This window comes from Micromys minutus, assembly GCF_963924665.1.
Source record: "Micromys minutus genome assembly, chromosome: 29".
NCBI classification, from domain to species: Eukaryota; Metazoa; Chordata; class Mammalia; order Rodentia; family Muridae; genus Micromys; species Micromys minutus.
Window position 1 is genome coordinate 5207467 of NC_137964.1, and position 14341 is coordinate 5221807.

Consider the following 14341-nt stretch of genomic DNA (forward strand, 5'->3'; position numbering starts at 1 on the left):
GTGTTTGAACCATGGGAAATGGTTCAGGCTGAATGAAATCTGGTGTTAACTCAGAATCTCTCCTTTGAGCCACAGAGAAATTTAACAGTTTTTTTTTTTCTTTTAGTAGATTCTAAAATAGGACCCAAAGTGGCAGATGGCTAATTTTTTTTTCCTAATTTAATAAAGTGACAGAAAAAGTTATTATGAACTGTCAGGCACATCACCAGGTTCACTGGATAAAAGCAATCCTCCTCAGTGATGCGGAAGGGAGAATGGGCGTCTGAACACTGTTGACCAGGAACCAGAGAAGAAATGCTGTGAAGGAATGCAGTCCTAGAGCCTTAGCTGTGTCTTCTGTGTTTCAAAGACAGGAGAGTTAAAGAGACTGTTTCCCAGATGCTGAAAATGCCATTCACACAGCACCTTTGTACAGGCGTCCTAGGAGGTCCCTGTAATCTGTCTAGCCGTGAAAAGGATAACACACTTGCACGCCCACCTGTACATCAGGGTACTGAAGAGAAAGGTCACTATTGCTTATTCAGTGTAAACTTTCACTTGTTACTAACTTTCTATCAATTGATATTTAACCATTCCACTTCCATACCTTAGAGGGCATACATAATACACACAGTTCTCTTTTAAGTGTGTGTGTTCTATTTAATAATTAGATATGTAATTTTATATACATATGACTTTCTTAGTCTTCTGAATGGAGAATCATAACTTCTATCAGAGAGCCTTATGCAGTATGCCCAGAAACGTTTGTAGACTTCAAACATTATGAACACAGTAGAGATAAATACACAGAAGGTCTGACCAGGATCTAGCTCAGGACACCCCTGTATCCAAAACCTTTAAGACAACTTCAAGCCCTCCCCCAAGTACACTCCAGAGGCATACTGCACACTTGAGTCCAGAGGGGATAACAAAACACAGCAGAAGGCTGAGTGGTCAAGACCTTTGATTCATCCCCACTCAAAACCTTCACTTCTTATCTAGAAAATGGTGTTCATGCCAGCTTTTCATACATATCTTTTTATGTTCAGACATTGCCTTTTGGTCCTATTTTCTAAGAGTTATTGTTGTTGTTGTTGTTGTTGTTACTATTATTACATCATAAAAGGGCCTGAGACCTGTCAGATGCCTGGTTTTCAATAATTGAGATGAACAGACGTTTTCTTTTCTCCTTTGTTCTAGTAATCTGATGTAATAACATCGATTGGTTTTGTAAGCTGAACCATTTTTAATGGAGAAAGGGTGAGCAGGCAGAACACACTTGCACTACTTCCAGAGTCTGTTCTCAATGTGGAAACGTCAATAACTTAGAGCCTCTTGCTGAATCAGATCTTTTGTTCAAATGCACTTTATAATGCTTTGCATATAAAGTCTGTTGTCTGGGTTAGTGCAGCTGTTGTTTGGAATCCACGGGGGCTATGTTCCTAATCCCCAAACCCGTGGATACTCAGGTTCCTTATCTGAAAGGCTGTGGTCTGCACTGAACCTCCGCACCATCTCTGCTGGCTTTAAATACCAAACACAGTGTAAGCAGTGTGCAAATATTTATGTTGCCCAGGAAGTAATGCCTAGAAAAAGTCTGTACAGACAATAAATACAGGGTTGGCTCAGCACGTGAAGAGTTACCTGCCAACCTGAGTTCAGTCCCCAGGACCCACATAAAAGCAGGAGAGAGCTGGCTCCTGCAAATTGTCCTCTGGGGGGAAATTTTTTTTTAATTTAAAGAATTTAAAGAACTTTTTTTTTTCCTTTTAGAACTTAAAAATTTTCAATCTACTGACATTAAGCTCTCAAAGTTTCCCCTGAGAATCAGCTTGTAACCTTACTGATGACCCCTTGTAAATGACAGGTAACTTCTCCACTTACAGTGTATTCTGTGCAAATTTTTAAAAAGCCTCTCTCTGCCTGGGATGCCCGGAATGTGTACCATGCATACCTGTCCATCACAGGTCCCTTTGGTTTTATTAGCTCTGCTTCTCACCCGTTAAAATGTCAGTAGTCTGACCTTAAAACTCAAGTCTGTCTTCTGTGTGATCAAATGTACTGTAAAATTATGCATATGGGTATTTTACTTGTGCATATATCTGTATGCTTGCTGCCTGCTGGAGGCCAGAAGAGGGCATCAGATCCCCTGGAACTGGAGTTACACATGGTTGTGAGCTTCGCGTGGCTGATGGGAACTGAACTCAGCCCTCAACAGCCAGTGCTCTTCACAAATGACGCATCTCCCCAGCCCTTCAAATACACTTTGGGATCCTTCTAGTATATTTGTTATGTACCTATAAACTCAAGAATCTTTGGCTCCTTCTTAAAATTTTTATCTTTATTGAAAATATGTCCCACACATCGTTTCCCTAATGTTTTAAAGACGTCGTTTTAATTGTCCCTGTTACGTGTGGACGATGTATTTGATCGCAGATGTTTGTGTCACTGCATGTGTGGAGGTCAAGCAACCTTTCAGAGCTGGTTCTTTCCCACTGAAAGTTCCAGGGACTGTATGGCACGCGTGTGCTTTTATCCGATGAGCCCTGAGTCTTCTTCGAGTCGTGCGGACACCCTCAACCGTTTGCTTATGCGTCCGTCCAATGAGGAACCTGTGTCCCATGGATATTTCATGCCAATGTTTTCTCTGTAAGCAGGACATAACTTCCAGTTCCTTTGCATGCCTTGGTATTTTTGGTAAAACAAACAAACACCAGAGTCTCATAAAGTAAAACTTCTGGCAACTAGGTTTCTGTGTCTACACAGGGTTTGCTGGTGAATGGTGTAAGGTACCTTTACATCAGAAATCAGCCGGAAGGGAAAACCACCTGCCATCTCGGGGTTGTTTTTGAGCCACATCTTTTTCTGTACACATTCACTTTCCATTGCCAATAATACAAACAAAAACTGAAACGCAGCCAGAAGAAACCAAGTGTGAGGTAGGCACCAGAAAATGACATTCACACCTTTTCCGCAGCACTAAGTGATCTGAGTGACAAGTCAGTCAGACATAGAAACCTCAATACTGAGAAATAAAGTCCTTATTGCTACCATGGCTACAGCAAGCAGCCAGGAATATTGATTGCTATCTCCCAGCTTATCAGCACATGACACCTGGAACCAACTGCGACACAGCTGTGGGTACCTCACACTCTACCCTAGGGCTTCTTTGCCACCTCTTTACCCCCCCCCCCACATTTATATGACCCAGGAAATATGGTGATATAAATAGGCATATAAATCTGATATTTGTTGATAATAAAATTCAGATAAACTTACTTTAATTCTTTTGTGCATATAATTCTACCATCTAGTAAGACCAAAATCAATTGTGACAAATGTACATATTTTACATAAGGAAACAAATCTTGGCTGAACATCTGCCATTGTGCTACAGAGAAGTGTCAGCATTTTTAGCATTAATTAATATTTTGTTTCATAATTGTCAACACAATCTGGAGATAAACTAATTTGATATTACATATCAAGCAATGACAGGAGATAGTTATTCAATCTTTGCTTTCTGTTACTAAACCATTATGTTTCTGTAAATGCAGAAAAGCTACTACGTACAGCAAGAACACTCAAGTTCATAGCATACTAAATACAGTCTCAAACCTGAACTGAAGTAGTTCAGACACTGTTACTACGACGTGGTATGATGGAGACACAGCCCAAAGCATGTATTTTCTGAACATATAACATATGCCACAAAGTTATGAGTTACAACATGGGTCAGTACTGCTAGGTTCATCTCAGATTCATCACACATTTGGTTTTGAATCAATTCTTGCTTACCATGTACTCAAGAATCATTTATCTTTGTCAAGAGTCTTTGTGACCACCTTAGATTCAGTTTCCTCCTTGTGGAGTTATGACCCTGACTTAGGGTTTTACTTCTGTGAACGCACACCATGACCAGTGCAAGTCTTAAAAAGGACAACATTTAATTGGGGCTGGCTTACAGGTTCAGAGGTTCAGTCCAGTATCATCATCAAAGCGGGGTCTTGGCAGCATCCAGGCAGGTATGGTGCAGGAGGAGCTGAGAGTTCTACATCTTTACCTGAAGGCTATTAGTGAAAGACTGACTTCCACGAAGCTAGGGCGAGGTCTTATAGCCCACACCTACGGTGATATACCTACTCCAACAGGGCCACACCTTCTAATCATGCCACTCCCTGGGCTGAGCATATACAAACCATCACAGACCCCTACCTTAGAGTCTTGACTCTATAGGATTGTGATCACCCACAGATGGAACACATCTCCAAACTGCACCGCTCTGGAAATGAGGAAAAGGCTCTTCTCAGTCAGCCATCAAGAGTAACTCTACGGTCGTTAGCTTCACTGTACCTAATGCACACTCCCCAGTTGAGTGTGAATTCCTGGAGACATTCTACACTGAAGCCTCCAAGAGGCTCTAGGGTAAGAAGACAGACATATTTGGCACAGGCTTAAGGCAAAGTATGGGGGCAGACACTGGGAATGCTTCGGTGGAATTACTGACTACAGAAGTGGTTAGAAGGGATAAACACTTGAAAACTATGAATACAAGGAGTGCTGTGTGTCCCCAAATCCATGTTGACTTGGCACACAATAGCGCTGAGAAACAGTTGGTCTATTAACTGGTTTGTGCAAACCTATTCTCATGAAGAAATTTGTGCATGGTTAGAATGTGTAGCTGGCGCTTCCCTAGTCTTGGATGGGGCTCCTCCTGACTCTCATTCCTACTGTGAGCTAAAGCTGATCTCACGAGAAGCCAACAAACCTCAACTTCTCACACTATAGAACTGCAAACCAACAAGTTCCAGGACAGCCAAGCGTACACAGAGTAATTCTGTCTCAAATAATAAAAATAAATAAAACAAACATGCCCCTCCCCCCCAAAAAAAACTTTCTTTGAGCAAAGTAGAAACTCTTGGATAACCTGTTAGAGAAAACTAATAGAGTGAGAAACCAGACACCACAAACTAGAAAATGGTTGTTTGTCTATTTTAGCACATCTGTGTCAATGAAGAAATTGGATTGGGAGAACTACTGTGCATTAAAGAAACTGGCTTTAGGGTCTATAATCAGCTAGCATGTTTTTAAATCCAAAGGAGTGAAGTGTGCATTGAATGGGGATAATCAGTAACCAGTAAAATACAAATTCATGTCATACTCTGGCAGTAACAGGTCAACATTCCTAACAAACACTCTGTAAATGAGACGGTCCTCACTGACCCCATGCTCACTGATTCTACGCCTGGCTATTGGTGCCCATTTGTCCTCTGCTGAGTGGTCACAAGCTCGAGTGTGACCACCCAAGCCTATTCCTCTGCGATGGGCAGATGAAGGTCAGGGCTTAAAGCAGGGCTACTTTCATACCTATGCATGACACAGATTCCCCGTATTCCTCATCTACAAATGGAAACACACCTTCAGCATTATAGTGCTGAGAGGAATATGTGGGCAGTGCTCAGCACGGTGCCTCGTGTGTTATTGGAGGACCTAGCCGAGAGAGTTGGGTTGTGAAACCATGTGTAGTGGTTAGGTAATGACATTTGACATTTTTGTGACTCTGAAAGCATGAGTTATCTGGACTCAGTACAGAAACATAGTAAAGTTATATAGCTCAGTCAGGGCCTTACTCACTGGCAGGGCCCAGTCCTGGTAACTGCTGAACTTAGGGCATACACTAATTTTAACCTACCCTGCAAAGCCTTCTGGGCATACTGATGAGGGAACTCCCCTATCAAGGAGATGGCAAGAGAGCAGAGCCAAGTGAACGGAAAGCCAGATAGGATCAGGCGAGGAAGCTCTGGGAAGGAGGCTGCACAAATAAGAACCAAGAGTCAGGAATGTGCCAGATCCACATTTTCAAAGAGGCTGAGGTAGTTGGACTGCAAAGTCAACAAACGGAGCTGTTTGGGGAAGCATTAGGGAATGCCGACCTTGCTCTCAGTGCGACAAGACCACTGAAGGATTAAGAGCACGAGATGACTGTTCTTACTGATGTGTTAGTGTCTGTTTTGAGTCAAGGTCTTGCTTCAGTCCTGGCCAGCCTCTGAGTCTCAAGCACCGGGATCAGAGGTGTGACTGACCACACCAGCTCTTCTCAGTTACTGTCTGAGGAACCATCTCTGAGGAAGAAATGACTAGGGTCAGAGGCAGAGAGCTGAGTCAAAGCTTCGTGACAGTGACAGAGATATAAGTGGCCAGGGAAGGCACCCTCCCCCACCCCCGCCACCTCCCGGCCCTGAAACAGGGCTTCTTTGTGTAGCTCTCTTGGAACTCACTCTGTAGACCAGGCTGGCCTCGAACTCACAGAGATCCACCTGATTACGTGCATGCACCACCATGCCCAGATTAGAAGGCATACTTTAAAGTTATTTCACTTGGAGTAGCTGGTGAAGAAAGTTTTCTAGTTGAAGAAGTTTATTCTCTAGTTTCAACCATCTGCTATCTACACCTGAAGGAGTCACATGTTCTGTGTCATTGGTGTGGCCATATCCCCAACCTGTAGGCATGCATGTATGTGTGTGTATGTATGATACATACACATGTAAGTACACACATACATGGCCATTCCCCCATTAGTCAGTATGTATAACGCAGGATGATGTTTATTCTGCCTTCCCTATACTGTCCCTCACCTGCACCCACAGATCCATTCTCCTCTGCCTTCCCTATACTGTCCTTCACCTGCACCCACAGATCCATTCTCCTCTGCCTTCCCTATACTGTCCCTCACCTGCACCCACAGATCCATTCTCCTCTGCCTTCCCTGTACTCTCTCACCTGCACCCACAGATCCATTCTCCTCTGGCACACAGCTTCAGTTCTGCCAGTTAATCCAAGCTGGACCTTCACAGCTGCGCTGCTTCCGCTCACACACCAGCCTTCAGGGGTTTCTTACACTGTTCACATCTCTTCATGTCTGAACTCAGTCGTCACTCTGGCATCTTCTGCAGACAGGCTTCTCTCGACATCCTCCTTGACGTTTTCAACTCATCCCGTTGCTTCCCATCATCTGTCTCCTGCAGCTTCTGCAGGAAACCGGTTCTTGGCTGCAGTCCAATACACTGGCCTTGGCCGTATAGTGCAGCTATGTAAGTATTAGAATATATAACAACTAAGACCTTTCTACAAACAGGGAACTTCCCTAAAAGTCCACTGATCATGGTGTGTGTGCTCTGAAATATTAATTCCTGATACAGGACTGTCATCTTCACCTGACTTCCAGGGGCACCATTTGGATTCTCACAAAATTTCAACACGTTAGACCAGCCCTTGTGATTCAACAAAGCCAAGACGAGCATGTGTCTTGGAAACTATTTTAGGTGCGGAGTGACCTTCTGCATGTTTCACCTGCCTCAGAAGGTGTTCATTATCCTGATTTCAAGTAAATCAGAAGTGTCGAGACTGATCACAGCATTTCATGTATTCTTGTGCATGGCCTCAGGATATGCCTTGAGTTTTAAATTTCCTATTCTTTTTGTTCAGCACTAAGTGTTGTTTTTACTTTCTTTTACGTGGCATCTCCACCACATTACACAGACTTAGTCCTTTCTAGAAAACTGGTAACAAAAGGGAGGCCTGTACGCAGCAGGTCTTAGGGTGTGTTTAAGTTTTGTAAACAACCACCTCACTTCCCTGTGGCGAAGCCCAAACTTTCAGTACGTCAATCCCTAAATGCAGGACCACCTTTAAGTTCCCCACAGCTAGTGAGAGGCAGGAGTTTTACTTTGAAGTAATACATCTGTTTCAACACCACAATTTTCAAGAACTCAACTTACAAAGTGCAAGGAGGCAGGAGAACCAAATTTAGAGTCTATAACTGAACCATTTTTCTAAGCTAAAATAAAAAGCAGACAGCATAAAATACAAAGACAGAAAAGGCAGGTGGCTGCTCAATCTGTTTCTTCTCACTGTGGCCTTGGATGAGTCTTTCTTCTTTTACTGAGTGCTTTGCTGAGTGTACACAACATACCACAGACACACAGTATCCATGAAGGCCAGAGGGGCATCTGGGACTTTAAGTAGATTGCCTGTGATCTGGCGTATGGGTGTTGGGCACTGAACCTGGGTCCTCTAGAAGAGCAGGCAGTGGCCTTAAGTGCTGAGTCATCTCTCCATCTCCCCAGAGAATGGTCTTTCCTAACACATTTCTCAGACTCATGTTTCAGAACTAGGGGCGTTTGTTAAAAAGGAGCCATATTTCTGTATCCACCCAAGTTTCTACTGAATCAATCTCTGGAACTAGATCCCAAAGGGGGAGCATGTAGATGGCCCTCATAGCCACTGAGCTTCTAAGCCACTTAGTATAGGGGGAAAAAACTGCTAGAAGACAAAGTGTAAGGGACACACGAAACACCGTGAGAGGTAAGACTGACAGACACCAAATACAACTACTCAATTTGGACGGTCAAGGAGGAAAGCTGTGTGATCAAAGGCATGCAGTGTGTGTGTGATCTGGGGTGAGAAGATACCGAAAAGCCACTCCTGGCAATCCTCCTTTCTCTTCTGGTCAGGCCTGTCAGTACTGTTTCCTCAGCTCTTGGACTGCTCTAGAATGTTTTTAAAGGGATGGCTTGAGATTTTGAGAAAATATTTGTTAGCTCTAAAAAGGAGGAACCAAGGGTAATGGAGCGGAACATGTCCAGCTGCAGAGCTGCCTGTCCCCCGTGCTACAGGCCTAGACAACTGACCAGAGTCCGCACCTTAGCCTAAGCCATCACTCCAGAGCACAGCCAGAACACAGACGTCATCAATAAATCACCAGGAAGAGTGATACAGAGGTGAGTCCGAAAAATACAGCTGACACCATACATTGATTTATGAAAAATAAATTTATTACATAACACCTTGTTTTTAACAATGTTCAATTTTTTTTATTCAGAATACTTGTGTCATTCATGTAAAATAGTTTGATACAGTACGTTGTATGTTATAGCTTTTTATTTTCCCCTCAAAAGTTCTAAGGCTCTCCTACTCCTTCTCCTTTGCTGAAGTAAGGGCACCCTAAAAATGTGCGAACAACTTTTTAAAAAGAAAGTTAACTGAACAAAAGTGTAATAGCACTACACTAGGCAGCTTAAATCAGGACAGAAGAGTGTGGACTGATGCCGTGCCTCACGGAGGTCACCACTCACGCTTTGTAACCGGAAAGCATGCTCACAAATCAGCAACACCAACGAGGAAAAGGAAACACTGTCTGCCACAATCATTTCAGCTTGCTGAACCAACAGGCTTATATCAATGACAACATATTTAATTACTATCAAATAGCAGCTTTAAGACCAGTCAAGTCACAGGTTGAAAATAAAAACAAACCTCTAAATTGGAAATTAATCTTTGGGAGTTCTGAAACCTGTCAGTAGAAACTATGTGGTTCTTTTGTACTTTTAAAACAATCCAAGCAATATTCTTGGTCATAAAACACTGATTTATGTAGAAGATGAATCAACCCACTGATAAGACACTAAAAAGAAAGGTGTACCAAAATAATCTTTAAGTCTTGGTTATGTTGTTAACATAGTCTGTGTTTCAAGTACCAGTTAAACCTTGTGTCTGTGTGTACTATTGGTCAGATAACGCTGTTACACTGAACGTCACCACACATGAGGACAAATGCTCGCCCTAGCACATTTCACAGCTTCAACTGCTACAGACTGTCACTGAAAACTATGCTTGGTCAGTCTGAACCATGTCAAGTAAACTATGGAAGGAGCAAACCCACAACACAACTGTGCTAGCACTTTCATTTCAAGTCTAACTCCAAACTTAGGTACAACCTGGACGCTACCGCCCCAATCTGTGACAGCTGGTGGAACTCGGCTACTGGACGTTGAAGACGTGGTTTAGTCCATTCGCATGGCCCACACCAGGTTCCCGCAGAGTGCTGCAGCCAGTCTTGCAGCATGAGCAACAGTGCACTGACAGACTCCAGCACAGCTCAGTACCGATGTGTCTGATGTGAGTACTGTGGAGGCTGCTGGGAGGTAGCTGAGTATCCCATGCTGCTCTGGGGCTGTGATGTGCTTGGTCCAGGGTTGGGATAAGCAGCATGTGGATTGGAACGCTGGAAAGAAGATGAGGGAAAATGTGATTCAGGGGCTTCTCGAAGTAGCTTGGCCCCACGTCAAAGGCGTATGGGAAAGAAAAGTCTTGTTCCAAGGAAGAAAAGATGCAAAAGTTTCTGCAAGGCACTAGCTTTAGAATTAAAATAATAAAAACAAATAAACAGCAACAAACCCCACAACTGGCCCATACAAAGCAAAACAGAACAAAAGTGAACAAAACTCCCAAGTCTTCCAACATTAGCTTCTCTTTAGGAAGCCAAGAATTAGGACATAAAAGATAGTAATTTACCAGCTGTGCTGGGAAATTATGATCATATTTTGCAACATAAGCATGAGGCACTTAGTTTGCATATTCGGAGTCCATACAAAAGCCTGGTAGGCATGGTGGGTCTCTGTAATCCCAGCACTTGGGAGGAAGAGACAAGATCTTCAGGGGAAGCTGGCTGGCTAGACTACCTAACACCTGCAAGCTCCAGGCTCAGTGTAAGATACTGCCTCAGTAAATAAGGGAAGAATAAAGAAATAAAGAAATCATTCAAGGAAGACACCTGATATCAACTTAGGGACTGCATACATACACACACATGCACACCACACTCTTATATCCACATGAATGTGTGCCCAAGCATATAAACACATATACAAACACACATCCTCAATGAGCTACACTCCACCACGTAAGGGCACTGACTGCTTTGTACAAAAATGTCAATGATGGTCAGAACAAAATGAGAGCTTCCAGCACTGCCTGTCAGGGCTTCCACAGGCAGGCCAGCATGTTCAGAACACACAGCCATTCAGTCTTCCCACAGCTTCACCTTCTAATCACTGTTCCTCCTCTGCTAATGAGGATGTTGTCTGCAAGGAATTTCTGTTCTTCTTCCTTCCCACACTTAAGACATGAACAACACCCAGGTCTCTTATTCAGGGATGAACAGAAGTAAGTGGGTGTGAGAGCCTGTGGCCTTGATCACTCTTCTACAGTGCTCAGAAACAAAAGCAGCCACTGCCTAAGTGCAAGGCACGAATGTTTAAGCTGACTTACCAATTTCATTTTATAGATGAGAAACACTGGAACCAAGTGTTTTCGCTTCACATTGCACAAGTGCATGAACGAGTGTGCATGTGTATAAGCCAGAGGGTGATGCTGATTGCTCTCCACTAACACAGAAGCAAGGTCTCTCAACTTGAACCTAAAGCTCACTGGCTTGACTAGAATCATGTCTCTGCCTTAAAAATAATTAGAGCAATAGGGTACAGATGGGCCACCAAACCTTGAAACACTTATATGGGTGCTGGGGTCTGAATGCTCCTGCTAGAGGTGCTTTACCTCTGCACTGCCTCCCAAACTCAGCAGATATGCTATTAACACCACAGGTCTCAAGTTACTGAATGGCCAAACTTGGACTTTCTACTCCAAGTCTGTTCTGAATGCTGATCCCTTTCTACTCTTCCATGTCTGTATACTTCCATACCTGTAACATTCCATGCCAATGTATCTTTCCAGAACACCAATACTACTGTAGACCACACTGTGCAAGAGATCCTTTAGAAACCCCGGAACAGCAGGTCAGTAGAAGACACATGCAGTACCTGATAGTCGGAGGTCATGATGAGTCCACCTGAGGTAGTGGTAGGAGGGACAACTCTCACTTTCTTCAAGGGGGGCCCCTGTGCGTGGCCGCTGTCCTGGTTCCCTGGATGGCCAGTTCCGTTAGTGTGGTTATTGCCCTGCTGCTGCTGCTGGTTCTTCTCAATTGGTTAAAGAGAAAACACAGTTCAACTCAGGAGGAGAACAGAAGCTGGTTGCATGGCAGAGGGCCCAGTGGCCATGAGGAAGGCACTGCCAACTGTTCTTTATACTTACTTTGTCTCCTTTCTCATCAGGCTCTTCTTCTGTCAAAAATTCTCGTTTGGGATAAGGGATCTGACAACCGGCGAAAACACTATTCACAAGAAAAAAGAAGAGAGCTATCTCACACTCTGCCTGGTATTTCCAGTGTTTCATTGGGTGACTCACTGTCATTCTCGAAGAAGGTGGAACTGTGTCTTCACAGTTACAGAGATGTAAGTGTCTCTTGTGTGAGTCTGATGCAAAGAATCCTTTCATCAATGATAAGGCAGTAGGTGGTCCAAAGATCCTTCACTGTGTAACCTAATCAATAATCACCCAATAGGACAGCCTTCTTTCTTATTAGTACAATATATACCACTGTCTGCAGTGTTTCATCTGCCCTTCCACAGTTAAAACAAATGATAATAAAGAGACACAAATTTATTTAGGACCGATTATCAGAACCCTTGACTACAGCAGCCCACAGAATCCAGTGAGTACAATGAACCTATCACTGAGTAAATGAATCCATTTCAGCAATGCCTCTTAACCACAAAACCCAAAATGACAGTAAGTAGAAAAGCTCCATTTCTTCAGGTCCCTCAGAGGCATAGCAACTTAGTGAAGAGGAAGCACACTTAAAGACGCCAGTGCACAGGAAGCCAACAAATCTGTTACTTACTCTGACGTGGGAAGTGGGTCTTCTAGGAAGTAGGGGTCTTGCATGGCCTGCTCTGAGGTAATTCGCTTTATTGGGTCCATAGTGAGCAACTTCTGAAGCTGAAACCACAAGTCAGAAATATCAGGACATGTTCCCACAGAAACACTGGGGCCCACTCCAAACCCTGACTCAGACAGTAGTGGTTGAGGGTATTGTACTGGGCAGGTCAGTTCACCTCCTTATAACCATCTCTCTCCAGATGGAGAAGAAACACCAATTACTATAGCTTGTTTTCAGTATTAAATCAATATCTGGTAAGCAATTTTGATGGCTCTTTGTTTTCGTGCTCCTTCTTTCCCTTCCTCTCTCTCTAAGACGTGGTTTCTCTGTGTATCAGCCTTGGCTGTCCTGGAACTCAGAAATCCATCTGCCTCCCTCCTAAGCACTGGAATTAAGAGTGTGGGCCACTACTGCTCTACGGGAATGTTTATTTTTAATGTGATGCAAGAGACACTTGAACAATGGCCTCCTGCTCTGATCTGCAGACTTCAGAATGCAGCAGAATTGCTACAAGGCTGAGAGCTGAGCCCTTGCTCCTGTGGCCTGACAGAGCTGAGCCCTTCACTAAGTCTGATGGATAGATGTGAGCAGGAATCTAAGAAGTTCTGTTTTCAACAAGTTCCCAGTTGGTTATTGCCTGGTCTGTGTTGTTGGACTGCGATTGGTTTGAAAAGTAATCAACTAATAAACACAGAGATTTAAGGGATGATGACTCATAGAGAATAAAAGGCCATACAAATATCTTTAAAATTCAGGGATAATAGGACTTACTTAAGATACCAACACTTTCAATAAAATCAGACAGAGCTGGGCATGAGCTCCTGTGGTTAAGCCCAGAATTTAAAAAAAAAAAAAAAAAAACAAAACCAAATTTTAAAAACCAACAAATAAGCTACAAGGCTGGTGTGATGGTTTGTATATGCTTGGCCCAGGGAGTAGCAGTAATTGGAGGTGTGGCTTGTTGGAGTGAGTGTGTCATTATGAGCACAGGCTTTAAGACCCTAATCCTAGCTGCCTGGGAGTGTTCTGCTAGCAGCCTTCAGATGAACCTCCTCCTGCACCATGTCTGCCTAGATGCTGCCATGTTCCCACCTTGATGATAATGGACTGAACTTCTGAACCTCTAAGCAGCCATAATTAAATGTTGTCCTTAATAAGACTTGCACTGGTCATGGTATCTCTTCACAGCAGTAAAACCCTAACAGATGGTCTCTCAGGTTCTGCAAGGAAGGCATGGCAGCAATCCCAATAAAGCCATTTGACCAGTATTTTGTTACGATCAATAAGTCTTAGATCACAAAAGGTCTAACTTAATTCCCCAATTTGAACCCTGTTGCAAAAACATTGGAATAAATCATTGTCATATATCATATATTACGTGGTAATGTGGCAAAATGCATAGGACATAACAGCCAGAGGATGGCAAAGAAGCAGAAACAGTATCAGAAAAGTTCTCTGCCCAGTGTTTTAGCTGCTAGGAAGAAAAAGTGTGGCCTCTTCAAGTCAAGGAATCCCCAGTCATGACTACAATGGATTACATTTTAAAAGACTCTTAGGCCAAGTGAAATGCATGCTTGCCTCGCCCTCCTTTGATATATTATAACCCTTCTTTAAGATACAAATGGGAAGCATTTTTAGTTGCAGTCTCACAGTGGACAGTTATAAACCAAGTCAGCAATGGCCAGCCAGTGTGACCACCCTGCGGAGTCTAACCTGCTCTGCTTATATGACAACATGCCAGCT

At 43.4% G+C, this 14341-nt stretch overlaps 1 protein-coding gene across 3 annotated transcripts in view; it reads right to left on the bottom strand.

Annotated features, from left to right (window-relative positions):
- Positions 1 to 8791: 8791 nt before the first annotated feature.
- The window catches only part of CDK8 (cyclin dependent kinase 8), a 64675-nt gene continuing 59125 nt past the window's right edge, over positions 8792 to 14341 (bottom strand). For 2 of the 3 annotated variants that reach the window (XM_080941445.1, XM_080941447.1), the window contains 4 exons: positions 12560 to 12657; positions 11911 to 11989; positions 11637 to 11795; positions 8792 to 10042 (listed from right to left, as the gene is read on the bottom strand). In XM_080941445.1, the coding sequence (XP_080797571.1) occupies positions 9917 to 10042; positions 11637 to 11795; positions 11911 to 11989; positions 12560 to 12657 (462 nt within the window). In that variant the 3' untranslated portion in view covers positions 8792 to 9916. The remainder of the gene's footprint in view (positions 10043 to 11636; positions 11796 to 11910; positions 11990 to 12559; positions 12658 to 14341) is intronic. The other variant, XM_080941446.1, reaches the window with a different exon arrangement.